The sequence below is a fragment of the Aethalodelphis obliquidens genome, unplaced genomic scaffold (assembly GCF_003676395.1).
Source record: "Aethalodelphis obliquidens isolate GAN/ISIS:26980383/991018 unplaced genomic scaffold, ASM367639v1 scaffold77, whole genome shotgun sequence".
Taxonomy (NCBI): domain Eukaryota; kingdom Metazoa; phylum Chordata; class Mammalia; order Artiodactyla; family Delphinidae; genus Aethalodelphis; species Aethalodelphis obliquidens.
In genome coordinates, this window is record NW_020838021.1 from 4,903,730 (window position 1) to 4,927,158 (window position 23,429).

Here is a 23,429-nt window from a genome sequence, read left to right on the forward strand (position 1 = left end):
AGTAGAACCTTTAAAAAAAAGATCTACCTACATGTTGGGACCCTGACTTACCATGTACTTACCACCTTTTATTGTTATTTTCTTGTCTTTTATTGTTATTTTCTTTTATTGTCTTTTATTGCTATTGTTTTCTTGTCCAACTAGGCAGGGGGCTACCTGAGCGTGGAGGCCAGGTGTTTTTACTTCTCTACCCCAGTGCCTATTGTGTTTGCTGGTGAATGAATTCTATGAGACCCGAAGCAACTTGACATATAATTGAATTGTAAGAGTCATGAAAATATAAATGTGAGAAGAAAATACCAATACCCATCACTGCCTACAATCTTGGCTCTCACTTAGGTTACAATTACTTGGAATTGTTAAAAATTAATGTAACCTGTAAGCTTCCAATGGTCTTGTAGGGCGACCTGATAGGGAGACTGCTTGTAAATCAGCTACTCATGAGCCACAGCTGATGAGCCGCAGCTGCTGTTTTTACATGGAGTGACAACTACTGGGGCAGAGGTAAATGAAAAGAAGAAAAGTCCACTTCATCAGATTTGTAATATAATTTCAAATCCTATAGCATCAAATATAATAAACATTTAGAGCATATTTTAAATTACGGGAATTTTAAACTACAGATTGGTCTGTGGATTTTACTGTCCAACGTCAGAACACTAGGCAAGAAGGCTGCTTTCAGAATTAAACAGAAATTCTTCACTCTCTATCTAGTACTTGTTTTTAGCACACAGTGCACAGTTTCATATATCCCCAGAGAGCCTATAACACTATAGCTATTGGAGAGCATAATACCTAATGTAGAACCGCACATGACAAAGACGAGGGACACGAACCAGCTTCCTGCCATATAATCAAGCAAGACATTTTAAAATCAGTAGCTATCAAATAATATTTCACTAAAAATGGTGCTTTTGAGAAAAACTGAGGATTATTTTTATTTATATTTGGCAAGAATTGACATTAATCTTTTATAAAGTATCATTATGTTTTAAGTCATTTCCCATTTGTAAATACAATAACTGAAAATAACCTGTGGAATTATTTTTCCCCAATCCTCATTTCAAAGCTCCTCATTATCCGAAAAGTCCATTTCAGCTTTAACATCATGCTATAGATGCTTCCATTACAGGACTATGATGGTTTCAGAAATACTTTTGTAGCTCACTGAACTGTATTATCAATTATATATAAGACTTAGCATATATTTAAATTACTGAAAATAAAGTACAAGGTGTGTTTTATTTTTCTTCATGGTGCTTTCAGGAAGACATCAGTATCTTCTCTTCTCCCTAAAGAAAAATAATAACAAAAATCAAGAAGAGATAAACTTACAAGCTATTAAAATTACAGGTTAACTCAAACATAAAATTTCCAACTGCATAAAGTTCACAAAGATACAATCCAATGATATAGCTCAAGCAACAAGTATTTAAAACTGTTATAGAGAATGGCATACTGAGCCAATTTGTAAATTGGAATTCTATTTACATTTCTTTTAAAAAAGCTAACTACTCATTAATTTAATTCACCACTTGAGTCTGAGTCTAATTGTCAGTTTATGCCTGAGCCTGGGTCCCTGTCAAAAAAGGAAATAACAACTCATTTTATTTAATCATAAATATTTATTGTTTCAATCAATGCGTATCCTCTTACTCAAGACAGATGATTAACCCCCTTCAATAGATATCAACTATCACAAATCTGACAGCTGAGGACATTGGCTAGTATTCGGTGATTAGCTTGACATGTCCACTAAAATAGCTTTGCTCAGGAGATGTAACAATTTGCGCTAGTGGAAAAATAAAGTCTACTAACTTTCTTTCCTTTGCTACAATAAAATTGTATTAATTCAAGCACCACAAATTCAGAAATCGGGATCATGTGGACCAAGCTAACATTAGCCTTTCCATCCCTGAAGGGAAAACACTACCTGATAATAAGCAAAAGTAAAGGACAAGTCCAGATGTTCTCTGAATTGTCCCGTCTTTCAAATTATTTGTGTCTGAATTAGTGAAGTGAAATGGTACTCATGGAGCGACAAAACAGGCTGGGGAAAACAAGACGGGATAAGAGAGATTAAAATGTTGTGGGCTCATAGAATTTTTTATATTTTTGCAGAGTTTTATTAAAAGTTTATAGTATAGCATGTGGAAATCATAGTATGTGAATAGCCCCCTCTCACTGGGGCTGCTGGCTCCATCTTCTTATTGCATTTTTCTACATGTTTATGACTAGGGTGACTCATAGCCCTAAGCTTCCAAACCTGTCAAAAATAAACAGTAAACCATACCTGTAGCACCTTGTGTACTTCTAGCTGAGGGCTTCTTCTCAACTGGATACTGCAAAGGTATTACAATACCTTGATCTGGCTTCTGAAATGCTGAAATGAGATTTTTTATTTTCCGGAAAAATCTTTTATGTACCCCAGGTGCTGTCTGGAAAATAAAAGGCCAAGCAGATTATTCATCTACCTCATAATGATACAAAAAAGGGCCTACAAAATGTGCAAGGGATGCTTAGAGAGGTAACATTTGTGTAACTTGTTCAAATATTTGAAAACATAAGGAAGAAGGAAAAACAACATTCTAGAAGAGCTTACTTTGGTTGGCTGAATTTCCCTGCAAGAGGAGCTAATGAGCTGTCATTTCAGTTCTCCCGAGGGTGGTATTAGTTTGTACAAGCTGCTGCTCATCGCCCTGCCCTTCCTGCCTGCTACCCATCATACATCCCGAACCTCTAAGGGTATACAGGCCATTACCCACAATGAATTCACCAACAGAGAGGATGCAGTTAAACAGAGAAAAAACACAGATCCTACAGGTCATTAATAAAAAGCCTAAAGAACCAAAAAAAAAAAAGCAAACAAACAAATAAAACAACAACTACAACCCATCCTCCCTGCCATCATTCCACAATATAAAATGCTACACAGGAAATTAAAAACTGGCTGTTATGAGGCACACAATGCAAGGCTAGTTAGTCCTCACACTCTTTCACTTCACGATATGTCCTGCCTCATCCTACACATTAAATTTTTTCCTCCTTGGGAAACTTCCCTATCCTCCCCCAAACTGCTCTTTATGTCAACACTTCACTGTGACAAGGTTTTCTCTATGACACGAAAATGAAAGACTAAGGTCACCTTTATTTATTTGTTTGGTTTTGAAGGGATCATTATTTGCAGGTGAGTATTAAAATGTACTCCTCTCCTGACATGAATTCTCTTGTAAAGACACTACTTGAAATCAACAACAATTTCCTGCAAAAGCTTATGAGCCAAGCTTTAAGCGTCAGCTCAAAACTGTCATTTTACATGAAATAAAATAGTATTGCTATAAGCAATTGAACAATGACCAGTTTTTTTAGAAAGCTGTTTTTCAGCTATTCCATCTAGAAAGTTTTTGAGGTGGGAGCTATTTGTTTGTTAGCATTTAATGAGAAAACATGAAGGCTGGCATACAGACGTGTGTCAGCTAGACAAAATGCTAAAGACAGCACACTGTCCACTATAACTCTTGGTCATTTCCTACACTGGGGTAAAGAGTTTTTCACTGAAAACACTGAAAAAGTTCTTTTTAGCTTTAAATTAGTGTCAGCTCATAGGCTCACACAGCTACTCAGTAGATACAGAATACGCTCCCACTCAGCTCCAGCCTTACTGTCAAAACACCTTCCCAGAACTCTATTGAGACCTCATCCAAAATAATATGGCCATTCTTACAGGGATCCAAACAGTTCTTTGGCTCCAGGATAGAATCTCCAAATGTCAAAGGCAGGCCATAGGCACAAAATAACCTTCTTATGTCTTCCTTGGAGTACTTGTTCATTTTCAAAGCACTTTCCCATCTCCTGGCAGTTATTGGCTGATTTGGTTACTCCCATTTGACAGATAAGAAAATGGAAATACAAAGAGATAATTCAGCTTGCCCAAGGTCACACAGATAACCAGAGGCAGAACTGGCTCCAGATCCCAGGACCCAGTCTCTTTCCTTTCAGATTAGGCAGATTAGAGACCAAACAGGTTCTAGTGAAGTTAGAGTCACCAACCAGAAGAGAAACTAATCCACTCCCCCGGTGTGGAAAGATTTCAAACCACACATCTTTTTACCTGTTCTTGTGGCTTGTAAAACCATTTATCAACAGAAGCATCTTTTTTATGAGGATTTGTATGCAGTTAACACTTGATTCTCCATGCCAATGGAGAGGAATAATAGCACTGAAGGTAAAAAAGCAATTTGAATTTGGCATGCAATGTTGCATTGGCAAATAACTGACTGAATTTATAGTGCTTTGCTTAGGTCAATAAGAAAATTATTTAACATCCACTGATCTACTGATGATCAAATATCCAGAAAAGCCCAAAAGCACTGAAGTCAGCAGGAGGATGTTAGTACATTTTTTACAAAGTACCACAGACAATGAACATATTAATAAATGATAGGTGACTGTACATGGAATTCTCTGAATTAACAATTTGGCAAAATTTTAGCCTGAGTCACATGAGATAAATTAATATACTAGGCAATGATAAAACCTAAAAGTCTACCTAAAGCTAGAAAATCACATAATATTTGTCTTTCGTAGTTCAGTGGATCCAGGGTTCAATTTCACTCCACTCTTTGAAACAAACTGCAGACACACCTAGATTTCTAGCACAATCTTTGCACAGAAAATTTAGTGCTACTGTCAAGATTTTTCCCGCAATGTGGCAAACTAAAGCATTGTTCCAAAGAGCAATATAAATTATCTGTTATTTACCCCATTCTGAAAATACATTTACCACAAGAATTGTACCACTGACATCTCCCATCCTGTCACTGAACTCAGCTATTGTTCAAATTTGCACATTTCCCATACAGTTATCCATGGAAACATGCTTTGGATCATAGCTGGTCTTCAATATGCTCTAGAGAAATTTCTTCCAGTCAGATGATATGAGCTCTAAGAATACACACTAGTTTAATATTCACCATAGAAAAACATAACTAGAAGGCAAATTTAGTAGATAGAAAAAAATGCAATATGCATTTCAAAAATAAATCTAAAGAGTTTTTTTTTTTAAACTGTTTTCCCTTTGGAGAAAACATGCCAATCTTCTGCTCTCTTGGTGCAGATAATTACAATATTATTAGATAAACGGGTCAGACCAGACAACAGAATGAGAGAGCATTTGTGTTCAATAAGCCCTTTCTTCCCTAACATGATCACAAACATGTAACAATCTGCATATGATGTTATACTTGAAATGGAAGAAAACAAGTTTAAAGAAAACGTTACCTAAGCCCTACTAATTTAAGATCCTTTCCATAAAGAATATTCTTCAGCAGCTGAAGGCTACTTCTCTAGGAAGAAGGGCTATTTCTGGTCAAATTATATACAACTATATATGTATATATCATACACTACTATTCCTCATAATAAATGAAATTTAATAACCTATTCAATCATCTCTGCAGTGATGCAGAGAACTTTTAAAAATAAATGGGTATAAACAGTTTTGATTAGAAATAGTACTGCTTTTCCTCTAATTAGAATGGTAGCATCAATTATCCTGATATAAAGCAACAATGTGTTTGAAAACTTGCCCTAATTCATCTCAGTAGTTCAAAACATTTGTAGTCTGCAATTTGTGCTTTCTAGTTCACCAGTGCATCTGTAAAGGTTAGAGCTATTTTACTTTTTTTTTTAAGTCTAGACTTCAGAGTTTCTTAAATGCATAGACTGAGTTATTAATACAGGTTGATATTAGCATTTACGTTTTCAAACAACTCATAATGAAGTCCTTTCATTATAAAGACAGACTGTTTTTATAAAAAGTCAGAAATCAGAGAAAGCATTTGAAGTCAGAAGTTTCCATTGTAGAGACCTCTACTTTGCTAGCATGGTAATATATTGATACTACCCTGGTATGTGGAAAGAGATTCACTCTACAGGCATTTCTTGCAATGGTACTGTGACTTTCAAATGTTTTCAAAGCCATAAGAACCCATTTTTCTAATGAAATTTTTCTCAGAGCCCCAGTTGATAAGCAAACTAAAAGGGACTGCTCAGATTAAAGACAAATTGGGGACCCAAAGCATACCCACACATCCTCCTATCCTTCTGTAACCCCCTGGGCAACTCCAAGGCACTCAAATGAAAGAACTTCAGGATTTTGCGGAGCATAGCTTAAGAGTCACTGGAATGTTCCCTCTCTCTCTTTTCTACCTATCCTTGTCCTTCCCATATGGCTAAGCTGGGAGTCCTGCCTCCACAGAAGAGCAGCCTTGATTACCCTAATACTTGGAAAATTCTCTATTCTTTAAATGCTTGTGCTAGATAGCACTTGACTATAAACAATCATATTGTTCAGCAACTTGGGTGAGTTCTCATTTTCGAGGGCTTGCTTGCTAGTCCTGTGACTAAGAGCTTTCTTTATATGCATTATCTCATTTAATCTTCAAAATGAGCCCTATGAGTAAGGGACTATTTTTAGGCTTATTTTACAGATGAAGAAACTGCTTCAAAGAAAAATTAGGTAACCTACCCAAGGTCATAGACCTCTCAGAAAGGGGTTGGGGGTAGATAAGACCTGGAACACACATCCACCTGACAGCAAACACCAGGCTCTCACATTGCTGTTTAATTCATGTTGTATCTCTCAAGGGTCTTACAGGCTGTTAGAAAACAGGAGTCATGTTGTTTAATCCCCCATAGAGCCAACACTTGCATTAGTATCATTTGGTAAATAATTGTCGATTTGATTTTTTAATATATTTTTGATACGCTATCTAAAATTTCACATAGGCACCAAAAGTTTGACACAATCCTTTAACTTTGTTATCTTTCCCCCAAAGTGAGACCACTCCATACAGTGGTGGCTGAACAGAACTGGGACCAAAATTCTCTAAAGGCTTCTTAATGATCCATGAGCAATTTTGGATTGGAGCTTTAGTGATTTGAATCTGATGAATATTTTGGGAATGTAGAATTTGACAGCTCTTTTATAAAAGCAGTCTAAATTTCAAATACCTCCCTGATACCCCCAGAAGCAAAAATAAATAAAAGAGCTATACCTCAGCACTCCAAGAACCTGTTTCTGTCTGAGACACTCGGTATGTATAAATGTAACCTTGATACCTGTGAAAGAATAAACTTCCATTACTGAAAAATTCCAAAAGAACAACGGATGCTCTAAATTTGAGCTTTAACTATTACATATAAATGATACATATACTGGGACACACGTATATTGCACCACTGCATTCATAGAAAGAAAAGCCTGTGGAATCTAACTTGCTTGCATATCACAGTTTCTAGTACGCCTTCTTTATCTTTTCATTTTTTTTTCAAACGAGGGTGCTCACACTTCTAAGGATTTGTCAAGGTGAGAGACTGTTGGGACAGAAAGAAACTAGAGACCTATTGTAATTGGTAAAAATTATGAATTATTAAACAGATTCAACAAAGCATAGTAATATTATTTTTTGAGTACATACAGAGCCTTAAGGTGAAAACATTTCACTGGGGATAAGATACTATCAGGCCCACTTAAGTTAATAATAATATTAATTATAAATATAAATGTGGTATATTCCTATGATATTACTATTACTATATAACTTTATAATACATAATATAGTACTAATAGTAATTCGAATTAAAAAGGAGTCCTGCTAAAGTACTTGAAATTAGCTTGTCCTTTTAGATGGGGTAAACGTTTTCCCCCATTATTCACTGTGTACGCATATTGTACATCTGTATAGTTGATTTCTACTACATGCCAAGAGTTTTACATGTTGTATTAGTTTGCTCAGGCTGCCATAGCAAAATACCAGTCTGTGTGGCTTAAACAAAAGAAATTTATTTTCTCACAGCCCTGGAGGCTGGAAATCTAAGATCAAGGTGACAGTAACATAGGTTTTATTCTGAGGCCTCTACTCTTGGCTTGTAGGCAGCCACCTTTTAGCTGTGTTCACATGACCTTTTCTTTGTATGTGTGTGTGTGTGTGTGTGTGTGAAGAGAGAGATTTCTCTTCTTATAAGTCCACCAGTCCTATTGGATTGGGGCCCCATCCTTACAACCTTGTTTAACCTTAATTACATCCTAAAGGCCTATCTCCAAATACAGCCACATCGGGGGTTGAGCTTCAACATATGAATATGGGGGGAGAGGGAACATGATTCAGTCCATAGCATTCCAACACTGGTACCTCCAAATTCACATACAAAATACATTCATTCCATCCCAACAGCCTTAAAAGTCTTAAACACATTCCAGCATCAACTCTGAGGTCTAAATAAAGTCCAGAGTCTCTTCTAAATATCATCTAATGAGATACAGGTGAGACTTGGGGATATGACTGCTGCTGAGGCAAAATTCTTCTCCAGCTGTGAACCTGTGAAACCAGACAAGTCATGTGCTTCCAAAATACAGGAAGACAAGCATAGGACAGATATTCCCATTCCAAAAGGGAGATATCTGAAGGGGAAAAGGGGTGACAGGTCCCAAAAATGTCCGAAATCTCATAAGGCAAATTCCATTAGATCTTAATGCTTGAGAATAATCCTTTTTGGATTGACGCTCTGCCCTCCAGGCCCACTGGGTGGCACTGCCACCCCCACGGCTCTGCAGGGGCAGCCCCACCCACTTGGCTCTGTTGGGCAGCTGATCCCACCTTTGAAATCTAGGTGGAAGCAGCCTTGCCCACCTGGGCTTAGGCACTCTCGGCCTGTGGTGGGAGTGGTAACCCTGATGATCTCTGAAACAACTTCAGGATCATTCTTCCATTTTCTTGAAAGATAAAGCATGTTTGCAGCCAAACTGCACTATTGTCCTGCCCTATTCCCTTTGGTCCAAACTGACAGTGTCTCTGATGCTTTGGTCCAAACTCTATTCCTGGCTTCTGTTGAGATGACTAGTTAACATCATGGGCAATCTCCTTAAGGAGTGATTATCCAGCCATTCCCTTGGTATTCTCTCCAGACCAAGCTTCCTCATTTTTTGCCATATGAGTAGGCTGAGAATTTTCCAAATCTTTGTATTCTGGTTTCTTTTTGCTTAACAATTCCTTCTTCAATTCATGTCTCTCCTTTTGCATTTTATTATAAGTAGTCAGGAGGAACCAAGCTATTCCTTCAACACCTTGCTTAGAAATCTCTCCAGCTAAATATCCACTTTGCAAGTTCTACCTTCCATAAAATACTAGAACACAGTTCAGCCAAGTTCTTTGCCATTTATAATTAAGGATGGCTTTTTCTTTAGTTTCCAACAACACGTTCCTAATTTCCATCTGAGACCTCATCAGAATGACCTTTAACATCCATCATTCTACCAATACTGTGTTTACAGTATTGGTAGGCTTTTTCTACCATGCATCTCCAAACACCTCTAGCCTCTACCCATGACCCAGTTCCAAAGCCACTTTCACATTTTTAGGTGTTTGTTACAGCAGCACTGTACTTCTCAGTACCAAAATCTGTACTAGTCTGCTCAGGCTGCCATAACAAAATACCATAGGCTGGGTGGCTTAAACAAAAGAAATTTATTTTCTCACAGTTCTGGAGCTGGAAGTCCAAGATCAAGGTGCTAGCAACATAGGTTTCATTCCAAGGCCTCTTCTCTTGACTTGTAAACAGCCACCTTCTTGCTGTGTGCTCACATGACCTTTTCTTTGTGTGCATTGAGAGAGGGTGCTCTCTCTCTTCTCATAAGGCCAGAACGCTATTGGATTAGGGACCCACCCTTATGATCTCATTTAACCTAAATTACCTCTTAAAGGCCCTATTTCCAAGTACATCCCCATCGGGAGTTAGGGTTTCAATACATGAATTTGACAAGGACACAATTCAGCCCACAGCACATGCATTATCTCTTTTGGGCCCCACAGTAATCTTATGAACTTTATATTGTGAAATTGATTTTATAGATGAGGAAACTGAGACTTTGAGAAGTTAAGTAACCAAAGCCACACTACAAATCAAGCATCAAAGATGGGATTTAAATCAGGCATCTTTGACTCTAGAGCCCTGGCTTTTGATCCCCACACTGTAATGGATATAGATTATTTATTATATTTTAGTATCTATGGTACTGCTACTTAACTTGCCTAACAAACCTTTGCTTCCTAGAAAAGTATGGTAAACTTTATGCTGAATTACTTCAAATTATGAATCTGAATCTTCACAGAGTTTTATTTCAGACATTTTCTGATTGCTATTCTTTGGCACAAGTTTGGGTCAAAATATATCTTTGATTAGAATACATGCTGGGACTTCCCTGGCAGTCCAGTGGTTAAGACTCCACACTTCCAATACAGGGGGCGCAGGTTCCATCCCTGGTTGGGGAACTAAGATCCCATATGCAGCATGGTGCAGCCAAAAAATTTTTTAAAAAAAGAAAAAAAAATACATGCTAAAGTCTGGTAAAATTAAATGTGTTTAAACCTAAAAGAACCTAAAGTATCTCAAACAGGGTCAAGCTTGAGTAACTGACCTCACTTACCATTAATCCCCTATAGAACTAAAAGTCTTTATGTGGATTAAATTACTATATTTTTAATCACTATCCATCAGTACTATTACCTAAAGGATGAAAAAATTAGGTCTAAAACACTCTAATCATGTTCATTCGATTTGTGAAACCCAAAAAAGGGTCAATTTAATTTGCTGGTACAATTACAGGAAATGTTTCATTTTTGTTATAAAGATTTGCCAGAATACTTAGATCATATATGAAATAGCTTGATATATGCATATAGTATACTTTTTAGCATATATAATATGCTAAATAAATATAAAATATTACATTGTAAAGTCTTTTGTTTTTTTAAGCAATTGAAATGTACCTCACTGATTTCAGTAAGTACGGCTACAGGGAACAAAGCAAGAGCTTTGATTTCCATTTTTCACCATGGGGACTCCAAACATAAGGGTTTAAGTGGTTTTCTTAAAGTCGCACAGCAGAGAATTCCCTGGCAGTCCAGTGGTTAGGACTCGGTGCTTTCATTGCCAGGGCCCGGGTTCAATCCCTGGTCGGGGAACAAAGACCCACAAGGTGCCGGAAAAAGAAAAGAAAAAAAAAAGTCACACGGCAAAATGGAGGTAGGAGCAGGGAAATAGCATAGGCCTTTAGTTCCATTTTCCCTATGGGAAGAGATGAATGGCAATAATTCAGTATCATTAAAGGTGTTGTGGAAATGCATTATTTAAAATTTCAGCAACGATGCAAACAAAATCATAGGCAACCAGTTTTCCACTTTCTCAAACAGTGGGTTTCTAAAAGATACAATGAATCTATCTCCCTACTATCATTCAGCCTCATTTAGTCAAAATAAATGAGTCTGTTTTGAAAATGATTTCCTAACGAATCTGATCTTATCGCACTTTCAGTTAAGCAGCAGGAACCTGAGTACCACTTCAAAAGTCCTTACCTCCTTCAGTCTTGAACAACCTGGTGCTAGTGGCACATAAAGCTCGTTGTGATTAACCCATCCAATTTTAACAATCTCCTACTCCACAACTCCTCAAATTTCTGAATGAGCAAAATTGTTTCACCCCTCAAACAAGCCAGCAGTTCATCTCTTCCACTTCCAAGTTGCTGAAGTCACTGACCAAAGATCCCCTGTAGCCAACTGTCATTGATATACTCTCATATATCACTGATGGAAGAGATTTAAAACAGTGCGATTCAAATTATGTTCCCAGGGTAATAACAGTGCATCACCTGGGACCTTGCTAGAAATGTAGACTCTCAGGCCCCACTCCAGAATTGCTGAGTCAGAATCTGCGTTTTAACAACATTTCCAGATGATTTGTAGGAACATTAAAGTTACAGAAGGATTGATTAAAATGCATGGAAAATGCTCACACCTCATTGGGAATATTGATGGCAATTTCTCCAAAGTCAAGCTGGCTTCTTTCACCACCCCCATAGTCACTCAATTTTTTTTTTTAGTCTATGCTTTAAGAATGAAATTTTATTTAAATAAAAGCTGAAGCTTTTTCAATGCTTTTGGTCTGCACAGAACAGTGTTTCTGAACTTTTTACTCCCTCTTCCCCAACAAGATTTCATAGTTTTGTTTTCTGTAGCTTGTATTATGAAACAATAATTCTATAATACAAAAGTAAATGAAAATATTGATTATGTTTTTTCCAAACTACACATACTCTCTCCCTGTCCACTGAAAAATCACTCTTTTAGGAAATAAACTGACAAATTATAACAAGAGCCATAAAACTGTGCGTATTTTTACCTAATGACCTTCTTTATCTTCATATACTCTAAGGAATCAAATGGAAAAAGCAATTTGACAAAGATTTTCATAGTAGTTCTATTTTAATAATGAAAAATGGAATTAACCTAAGGAATGTTACTCAAAATAAGGAAATGGCAGCAGAAAGAATGGTTCAAAACTATACCAAAGTTCAAAGGTATTAGAGAGCTACATTTTTCAAAAAATTTTAAACACCTGGACCATGTTGATATAAAATGATGGTATGTGAAAGAAGTGGACACAAAGAGAGCCGCCACTCTGATTACTGTTCAAAACTATCCCCATATGTATATAAACTAGAAGTAAATTTAAACTAATATAAATGCATCCTTGCATATTAATTTTCCATTTTTTTTTCTTTTGGCCACGCCACCGCATGCAGGATCTTAGTTCCCCAACCAGGGATTGAACCCGTGCCCCCTGCAGTGGAAGCACTGAGTCTTAACCACTGGACCACCAGGGAAGTCTTGTAATTTCCCTTATAAAGTTATACAAATGACTAACAACATTTTTTTAAAGAAACAGAAGTAAAATTACAACTTGGAGCTTTACAAATCTAGCCTAAGCAAATCACAGATCAGAAAAATATCATTCGTCTTTAAAAACTGTTACATCCCTTTTAGGATTATTTTTCCTCTGACTCCCCATTAATATAGACAAACCAAGAATGTAGTGTAATTTTAACTTCCTTCCTCCATCAAACCTTTTTGTCACACTTGATGATAAGCCTGGAATTTTAAATTTATCATGAAGAAAATCTAGAAAATAAATAATTGGTAGAAAACAATAGAGATTTCTGTTGTTGTTGTTGCCATTAATTAATTTTCTTAAAAAATTAATTTCTTAAAAAATACATTTTGCATTTTAATGACACAAAGCATGTGCTGATTCAGTCCCTGCTAATATTAAAATTTGCCTTTAATTTTTCAAAAGCTGTCCCCAACTCTTAAAAAAGTGTTCTGGTTAGAAAGAGACAAGAAGAAAGCAACCTGACTTATTTTTTCTTTTCTCAAAGGGTCAGCGTTGGGGACAGGTCTTGCTTTACAATTGACAAAACCACATCAATTCCTTCTTTATACCACTTCAAGGACTACACAAAAGAAAAGGTTTAGGTACATGTGACTTCTTCATGACACCACAAATAAAGCAAGCTATTGCCCAGGCTGTCTATGTCTATACAAACGAATGTTACATGCAAAATTCAAGGCACAATTATGATGTGACTGTTTTTGTAACAAATATTTCAGAGCTTTTATACCCAGAGGAATGGTATCCTATAGAAAGCCACTTTGATCCAAGAAGTTTTTGAATTTCCTATGGCCCAATCTTCATTCTTTCAGTGAATTTGAATTTTTCAGAACCATCAAAAGTCATTCAGCTTCAAGTTTGATGGTAAAACTATGTAATACCAGTTTCGATGAGTCATGACAATAAATATAATCTCTTCTTCCCTTGAAGTGCCACAGAACGTTTTATTTAAGTACTCATACAATGGTCTAACTTTGTCTCACAATTATTTATGGAGCTTTTATTTATATTAACAAACACCTACTACATATTAACTTTATAAATGTTAACTCATGCAATAATTCTCATAACAACCCTATGAGGTAAAGTACTGTAGTATTATTATTGCCGTCACCCTTTCCACAGATAAGGAACCTGAAACAGAAAGTTTAAGTAACTTGCTCAAGGTAAAATAGCTGGTTAAGGGCCAGAATTGAGATGCACACCCAGAGGGTCTGGCTGTAAGATATGGGCTCTTAACCATCTTTCTATGCTGCCTCTCTCTTATATCAGAGGGAATGAGTTAACAAATTGATCTTAAGGTGAATCCAAAAGCATAGTTCTCAAAAAGGGAGGGAGTCTGCTTGGCCTTACGACCGGAGAGAAAGGGCAAAGGAAGGGTATAAAGCATAGAGACAAGATGGGGAGAGCCCAAAAGAGGTCAACCTAGGATTCCCTTTTGCTTTAAACTAAATGACATCTTCAGACTAATCTTGCAACTTAATTTTACATTGTCAACCAGAGTCAGCACGTGATTTATTGGCCTGTGAATTGTCCATTTGGTGGTTTGTGTATTTGCACATTTAATCCTAGGCTGGCCTTCAGGCTTGCTCTGCCATTAATGGATTGTACTTAGATAATCCAAAGTAATTCTAGTGGCCTCAATTATCATGAAGATAAATGCGGTGCCAACACACATATCCAACTGTATTCAAAAATTAACTAAGTTTTATAATTTCTCATTCTTCTGTTCCCTGCAATTACAACTGATACGCTGGAGTTTTATTTTGTCACTGTTCCTTCACCCATTTCTCCAGTTCAATTGTTTGATAGGCACTTTATTCCCAGTCATCCTTTAAATCTTAAAGGACAAAAAGATAATTATCATTTTATCTAAAGACGTATATGTCAAATGACTTCATTATGTGTCCTTGAGGCTAAAGAATATAATAGCATTTCTTTTTCCAAATCTTCCATCAGATAAAAGTAGCAAACTGAGATATGTACAGAGGATGTACAGAAATAAACTATTTCTTCAAAGTAATTATTTTAAATATTTTAAATTTTTTTTCTCTTATCACCATCAAACTATCCCAGTGGGCATTTAGGACTTTCCCAATGGCTGTAACCCCAATGGGATTTTTTTCATTTAACAAAATCATTCTAGATTTCATCTTGAAGAACCAACAGGTAAGAACAGCAAATAATTTTTTAAATGTATTAAAACATTATCATACTATATATAGCGCTAGTGGTATAAGAATAAATAGATCAATTGAGCCAAATAGATAACTGCAAAACAGTAACTGTTATATGTAAGAATTTAATGTATAGTAAAGTAGGCTAATAAATCAATCAGGAATGAAAGTTCTATTTATAAATTATTAGCTATTTCGAAACAAAATCAAATTGGATCCTTTCTCCACATAAAAATATAATTCCAAATGGAATTAAAGAGTTAAGTATAAACTAGCCAAACCATAAATTTAAAACAAAAATTGAAGTGAAGTTTTATGACATCTCTGCAGGTCAAAGAACTTTCTAAGTTGGGAAGCAAAGGGGGAAGTCAAACACAAAGAAAATGAGTGACGGACTTGACTACTAAAAATGTTAATTTTTTGTGTGTCAAAGAAAAGTAATGGCAAACACCAAACTGAGAAAAGATACTTTCAATAGATCAAGGATTAGTATATAAACACTCATTAAAAAAAAAAAAAAAAAGGGCTTCCCTGGTGGCGCAGTGGTTGGGAGTCCGCCTGCCGATGCTGGGGACGCGGGTTCATGCCCCGGTCTGGGAGGATCCCACGTGCCACGGAGCGGCTGGGCCCGTGAGCCATGGCCGCTGAGCCTGCGCATCCGGAGCCTGTGCTCCGCAACGGGAGAGGCCACAACAGTGAGAGGCCCACGTACCGCAAAAAAAAAAAAAACCTCATAATGTGTTAAGAAAAATAGTAAGATCCAAATGGTTAAATAGGCAAAGTACACAAAGAGCCAATTCATGAACAAGGAAATACAAGTTTACCAACCATATAGACACTCAATCACTAAAGAAATATGAAATAAAGAGTGAGACACCAAATTTCAAGAAGAATTTTTTTTTTAACAAGAATACCCATTTCTAGGGATGGTGCGGTGAGACAGACACTTTCATGCAGTACTGGTGAGCATATATATAAACTGGAATAACCATTTAGGAAAAAATATTTGGTGATCATGTATACATCAAGAATCTTAAGCTGTTCATGTTTTCTGATCTAAAAATTGCACATCTTGAAATTCATTATAAGGAAGTCATCATAAATACAAGGAAACCTTTATGGATTGAAATATGAATCATGACGGAATTTATAATAGCAAAAAACTGGAATGATTCAAATGTCTAAAAATAGGGCTTCCCTGGTGGCGCAGTGGTTGCGGGTCCGCCTGCCAATGCAGGGGACACGGGTTCGTGCCCCGGTCCGGGAAGATCCCACATGCCGCAGAGCGGCTGCGCCCGTGAGCCATGGCCGCTGAGCCTGAGCGTCCGGAGCCTGTTGCTCCACAACGGGAGAAGCCACAACAGAGAGAGGCCTGTGTACCGCAAATGTCTAAAAATAGATGACTGGTTAAGGAAAATATAGTTGGACTGGTTGGACTATCATGAAATCATTAAAAATAATGTTTTAAAATCATTTGTAAGAACATTATATATAACTGTGTTTTTTTCACATTAAGTGGAAAATGCAGCAGAATACAATAGTGTAAGAGCACATATGTTTATAAAGCAATTTGTTTTATTAAAATACAGAAGAAAAAACACTTAATTTTCAACAATAATTGTCTTTAGGTTATAAAACTATAGATGATTTTCCCTCATTTCCATTATCTACATTTTAAAAACTTTCTACAATATGAATAAGTGTTTAGGAACTATTTTTAATAGACTTATACCAAAATCTAGATTTACTTATTGAAAATAATTGGAAGAAAAACTTCTCGCTTTAAATGAAGGTGAGCAATCCTATAAATGGAAAATTTCTTTAATACTTTATGAGATTCAATTTCCCAAAATGAACAGAGGAAAAGGCCTTATCTAAAGGCCAGGATTGGGGGTTCAGAACTGGGGAAAGGAGCAAACCTAGTTAGAAAGTATAGTTTAAAGTAGAGTTAGAAAGGCATATGCAATGTGTTATTTCTACAATAAAAATACAGAAACTGAAGCTCAACCAAACCTTCTTGGATAATGAGAAGAAACAAAAGACAGATTGAGAAACTATTCTGAGTGAACCCTACAGTCAAATATATGTTTGTTAGCTATACCTTGCTGTTCATATATATATGACACCATTTACATTGTTATTTCTGCTGTATATCATAACCATAGATGTTTTGGTTTAAAATGAGTATGTGGTTTGTTTCAAAATAAAATTTGATTTTGTTACTACAGCGTAGTAGTAAAAAGGAGGAAATGAAATGTTTACGTTTATCAAAAGGGATCCTTGGCTCAAAAAAGGCTGAGAAACTGTCATAAAAGGCAATGCATCCTTGTGTCTTTCCTCTGGAGCAGTCTGGCCATCACCCTCCAGGACTCAGAGGCCTCAGTGTGCCCATCGTAAGATATGCTAGGGGGACTCCCAATTTGCCGACAATTTTCTGCTACTTCATAAGGAGGTGTGCACGGAGAACTAAGAGTCATAAAAACTGCATTTATGCAAGATTTACTTTGGGTGAAAACTTAACTTGAGAAATTCCCACCTGCCTAAATTAATACCTTATGTAGTTCTGGCCTACTTGGGAAAAAGGCTAAGATTATCCTTCTCTCTTGCATCTTTTACCAACTGTAATCTTATGCAGAAGGTAGAACATACATTACTATTCCTGTTTTACAAATATGGAAACCAAGACCCAGAGAAGTTGAGTGATTTCCCCAGAGTCCACACCCTGGCCTCCTGATATCAGCCCAAAAGCTTTCTGCAGTAAAGAACAGTATTTGTCTTGACAGTTCATTCATTAATTCAAAACTGTTTATTGAGCACCTATTGCGTGCCTCACAACGCCTGTTACGTGCCAGGCTGTGTTCCTGGTGTGGGAGACAATGTCCCTGTTCTCATGGAGATTACATTTTAGTAGGAAAGCCCAGCAAGACATAAGTAGACAAGCAAATGTCAGATAGTTTAAAGTTCCCTGAAGAAAAATAAAGTGATGGAGTGTAACTGGGACAGGGAGAGGGCACTTATTTTAGATAGGATGGTCAAGGAAGTCCTCTCTGAGGGAAGAGGCAGAAGGAATAGTTAAGTGCAAAGATCCTAAGCAGGGAGCAGCTTGGCAAGCTCGAGAAACAACAAAGAGGCCAGTGTGTCTGAAGTCTTAAGAGCATCCTGCCACACACTGTCCCCTGCTCTTCCACCCCTTCCTAGGCTTCTTTTGTACCTTATTTTTTACCTCTAGGTTAAGGGGCCCATTACCTCCTTTATCAGCTTCCCTAAAGAAGCCCCTTTCACCAGTCTACTCACTCCTTCACCTTCTTTTGATAAGAAAAGAGCCTAGGAATACTAGTTGGCTTTCACTGACTGTCTCCAGTTTCCACTTGAGAAAAACAATAATATAAAGGAAACGTAAGATCTGAGCCCAAGAGATTCAATAGCTTGCACGTATTGTCCTGGAAGCTTTTATAACAAATGTATCTAGCGTGGCCTGATAGTTGCCACAAACATGTCTTGACTGTTTAAAAAAACACAATAAACAATGAAAATCCTCTAACACCAGGCTCAATACAATCTCTCTTCAATGACCCAGAAGGAACTTCAAAACCTTGCAGTGTATCGTCAGACACCGAAATTACTACCAAGCATTTCCCCTCATTTTGTTTCTGTCTAGAAGCTACTGTGCAGGGCTGGTGTTTTCGTGGATGTTTTTGTCCTGCTAACAAAGAGTGATCGAGCTAGGTACTTCCGTAGAAATGCCCTGTGAGTACTTAAAGATATAGACTGAAAAAAACAAAGAATATAATAATAATACTGAGTACCGAAAGAAACAGACTGAAAAAATAATAATATAATAATAATAACAACAACAACAACAGCTTACTTTTACTGAACATTTAGTATGTGTCAGGTCCAGTGTTAAATTTTCTACCTGCATATGGCATTTAATCCTCACACGCCTATGAGGTAGGTAGTAATATTATTTACATTTTATGGACAAGAAAACTGAGGGGCTGAGAGGTTAACTTGCCAAAGTCAGCATCAGACCAGCACAAGATTAGGTCTCAGATCTGCCTGACTCTGGAGCCCTGAAGCAAAGATGAAGGTGCATCTGATTCAAAACGGGGCGTTAGACTAAGATGCTTAGGTAAAGAGCAAAACTGAATCATACAAGGGTGTTTTCCCTCCATTCCCTTTATGACTATTGTCAGTCCAAGCTTTTATCAAGAAAGGCCCTATTTCTGAAACCCCCCTCTGCCTGCCAACTCCTCTAAAGAAAACTCAGTAAGTAGATCCAGAGAGGTGGTTTTATTCAGAAACATCCCTCTCTCTGCATCCTGACCTAACTGGTATTGATGTCTTAAAGTAATAGATTCAGTTTCTTAGTCTTCTTCCTCTCCTTGAATTTGACGTTCCTTTGGGAAGGCACCTCCAAAGCCATTTCAAGAGAGCTGGAGAGAGAGGCTTCTCCTTCCCTGAGGAGGTGGCCCCAAAGCTGGCCGCTCCACCATCATCGCAGGCCTCCACCTTGCTGGCCTCTATTAGAGGTCAAAACTGAAATCGGGAGCCTGAGTCCTTTCGGCAGCAAAGGTAAATTCTACACTGCGTTTCCCCACCCCAAAGGGCATCCGCCGGGCCTGGGCCGCACGGTGGGCAGTGGAGGCTCCCACCATGTACTCACAGAACACACAGGCAGTACACTCCCGGGACGCTCTCGCTGTCCCTCAGCAAATAGCTGCCGTCCAGACCCGTGGCAAGCAGGAGCTTCTCCCCCGTCTCCCGGCTGATTTTGCCATGATACACAGCCACCGCCTCCATGGCCTGGGGAACTCTTGGGAGGACCTAGGCGTGGAACGGCAGCGGACAGATGCCACCGCTGCTGCTGCTGCTGCCGCCGCAACCCAACACGAGTCAGCCACCCGCCTCCCAGTTCAGCCAGATGTGCAAAAAAGAGAGAGGAGCGCCCGAACAACAGGATGTTGTCTACCTGCCTGAAAACCTCCCTCTCACGGTTCAATTAAAACCAGCTCAGCAGTTTAGCAGCTTGGTTATTGCCGTAGGGTTCCATCCCCCTCCCAGGCCCACCCACGCAACACAGGGTTTGGATGGATGGGTGGACAGAGAGGGGAGGACCATTGGACTTTGCAAGATTTGGCCTGTACTCCCAACGCACGCAGACAGGAATGCTTGGTAATGCTCCTGTCCTTGCGGTTTTCCCAGGGGGCCACCATGACTTAGCTTAACTAACTGACTTAACTTAATTAGCTTAACTAATCAGTCCCCAAAGGGGTTGATGATAGAGGCAAGTTGTACATGACCTTCATGTGGGGCAGAAACACACTGACAGAGAATGAAAGGCCCCAAAGTTCTGAGACCAAAACACAGAAGCTCTCAGTACTGTCAGTGAACAGACACCCCTGAGCACAGCCAAGAGGCTCCTACAGAATCAGAAGTAGTAAGTGAACAGCGGACTTGGGACAAGTGCCTCCTCTCGCCCTGCCCTAGTCATCTCCAGCAATCTTGATCCTGAACAAATCAAAGTTTCCCAACCTTCTTGTCCAAGATCCCAAGGTGCTGGTTGAGGTACAAAAATCAGTCTGCATCCAAAAATGTTCCAGATTTATCTATTTGATGGGTCTTAGATGAGAGAATAAACCATTTAATTGGTGCTTTGTCTTTATGTGGACTTGTACGTGCCCTTTGATGTATAGGGCCCACCTTTTAGCATTTGGGGCATTGAACTTGTTTTAAATCACACTGTGAGTGTTGAGAATTGTGTTGTAACTTTTATCATCTGTTGTTAATAGAGAATATGGTTTTAGTTCAGTTGATGCTAAACTATCATAAATTTTTTAGAACCTTTCAACCTTTATTTCCTTCTCTCTTCTATTTCAAGATGTGCAGTTAATATTTCCCCCAAACTTCCTCCTTTTTCACTAGAACAAGACTTTGTTTAATGTTTGAAGCTGAACGGTCTTCTACATTTTTCCTTTTGAGTATGTAAAATAATTTTTTAAATTGGAATTTAAGTAGCCGAAGTTATGTTGTCTGTTGTATCTCTTCAACAACATCAGCACCTAGCTCCTTGAGAACCTGGTACAGCTGGGAGCCCAATAGGGAGAACAATTTTTTTTTTTTTTTTTGCGGTACGCGGGCCTCTTACTGTTGTGGCCTCTGCCGTTGCGGAGCACAGGCTCCGGATGCGCAGGCTCAGCGGCCATGGCTCACGGGCCCAGCCGCTCCGCGGCATGTGGGATCTTCCCGGACCGGGGCACGAATCCGCGTCCCCTGCATCGGCAGGCGGACTCTCAACCACTGCGCCACCAGGGAAGCCCGGGAGAACAATTTTTAAATCTTCACTAGTCCTACAGATGGATCAGATGTGCAGAGTTGCCTTATGCCAAAAGCCAGATATTTGCTGTCCATCTGCTAGGGTTGAAAACAATCCTCTACGATTTCAGTGGCAGCTCATAGTTACTCTCCTTGATTGATGCATACTCGGCCTTAGAATCTATCAACCTTGGTAGATAAACTGTAAACATAAGCCTCCTACATTCATTTCCAACACCAAGAATAAAAAAATAAAACAGCATTCAAGATGATGTTGGGGCATGGCTCTGGGGAACTGAGCCAAGATTGTCTCATTATCTGCCTACCTCACTTGCTATGGCCAACTCCACCTCTCACCCTTTTTCATGCTTTGGGTCAAGGAAGAAATTGATCTGATAAGTGAACGCATACACCAATGTTAAGTACTTGAGAAGTTAGTCCACCCTGAACTCTTTATGTTTTGAGTGGGCAAATGATTAGCCCAGAGATTAGTGGGCAAATGATTAGCCCAGAGTGGTGGAATTTCAAACCCGAAAGGAGATGATAGGGAAGGGGATCCCCACATTCACTCCCTATGGACAACAGCCCACCTATGAGGTGAACTGTGAGAACATTCAGTGTCACATAGGCAAAAACAAAACCTAAGCTTTTTTGTCTCTGAACAACCCTGAACAAATCATCCACAAATTTAGGAACAGGGCAACCTCAAGCTGACAGCAAAAGCGTACCATGCATTCTTCTTTTCGTTCTCTGTTTTGTCCTGTGTTGCTAAAATAGCACGCCTGTCAAAGCAGCCAGGTACGATGGGGTTCAGCACAACTAAAACTGTATAAAAAAGGAACAGATAAATTATAAGGTAATAGTACAACTCTCACATCCCGTCCCTCGTTGTCATCTCACAAGCAGCCTGACAGCTGAGCCAGCCCACTACTGCAGTGTTGATGAAAAATACTATCTTCACCCTAGTGCTACACCAGTACTAAACCTGACTTTAGCAAATTCAAAACCTCACGCTGAGCTTGAAGTATAGAGAAAGAAGAATTGTAATGGCTTTCTTCTCTCTCACCATACCCACAAGAGAGGAAAGGGCAAAAAATACAAGAGGGGAGCAATAGAGATAGCAGAGGCACCAATAGAGAAAGACTTAGGAAGAATGGGCCCCGTGATACAAATATAGCTCCCTTAGAAGCAGAATTATCTGATTGTTTATTGTCTGTCTCCCCCACTAGAACATAGGGTCCATGATGGCTAGATTTTGTGTACCTTGGTCACCATTGTATCCTCAGTGTCTGGAACATATCAGATACTAAATGTATTTGCTGAGTGAGTGAATGAATGAGTGAAATTAGTGCTCTCAAGAAAATAAGAGGAAAAAATACACACATGCACACACACAAATTTGGTTCTATGTGCCTCTGGCCCACTTTTGAAATAGCAAGATGAACTGGAAGCACTGGTCCAGCAATTATGAGAGTCTGATTATACTCCATATTTTGCCACTAAATCACTTCCTCTCTCTGAGCCTCATTTTCTCCATCTGTCAAATGGAGTTGAACCAGATGACCCCTAAGGCTACTTCCAACTTTAACATTCTGTGCTTTAAACGAAAGCCAAGCATACTTTAGAGAGAACCAGAGGGGGGAATGGACTGAACTCATTTGTGTGCAAGAAGCAAGAGCTGTTTCCTCAGGTCTTACCCAATAGAGGAAAGATTTTTGTTCTTGTTGTTTTTAAATAACCTAACAAATAAAAACCATGAGGTAGAGGAAGAGAGCTTCACAGCTTAAAGCAAACTACAACCTTTTAGAATATAAATGCCATTTAAATCAAATATAAAAGCATTGACAAACTGTCAGCCAAGGTCAAAAGTATCTTCTTATCTAAACTTGTCACCTCCTGAGGTCTCTGAGAGGTGACAGCATTTTGTTTGTGGATGCCCTGTCTGAGGTGCTAATTGCCTTCATTTCAAATGCCCTAGGCTACTCTCAAACCCAGATAGATTAAAAGGATGATGGCAAGGGTGGTTAGTTTTATAGAGTGGATCTGACATTTCAAAATCTTTTTCTCTAACCTTTCAAAACTAACTTTGTTCTTCAACTAGCTCATCTATAGGTGTGAATTCTCCTGTGACAGTGTTATGATATTGTCACC

The 23,429-nt window shown here is 38.4% G+C and overlaps 1 protein-coding gene across 1 annotated transcript; it reads right to left on the bottom strand.

Annotated features, from left to right (window-relative positions):
* Nucleotides 1-909: 909 nt before the first annotated feature.
* Nucleotides 910-19,964, bottom strand: SH2D1A (SH2 domain containing 1A). Its single transcript, XM_027092312.1, has 4 exons — nucleotides 19,630-19,964; nucleotides 7,059-7,122; nucleotides 2,294-2,438; nucleotides 910-1,292 (listed from the first exon to the last, which is right to left on the bottom strand). Exons 1-4 carry the CDS (start codon nucleotides 19,764-19,766, stop codon nucleotides 1,252-1,254), a joined length of 387 nt encoding a protein of 128 aa, XP_026948113.1. The 5' UTR covers nucleotides 19,767-19,964; the 3' UTR covers nucleotides 910-1,251.
* Nucleotides 19,965-23,429: the final 3,465 nt, after the last annotated feature.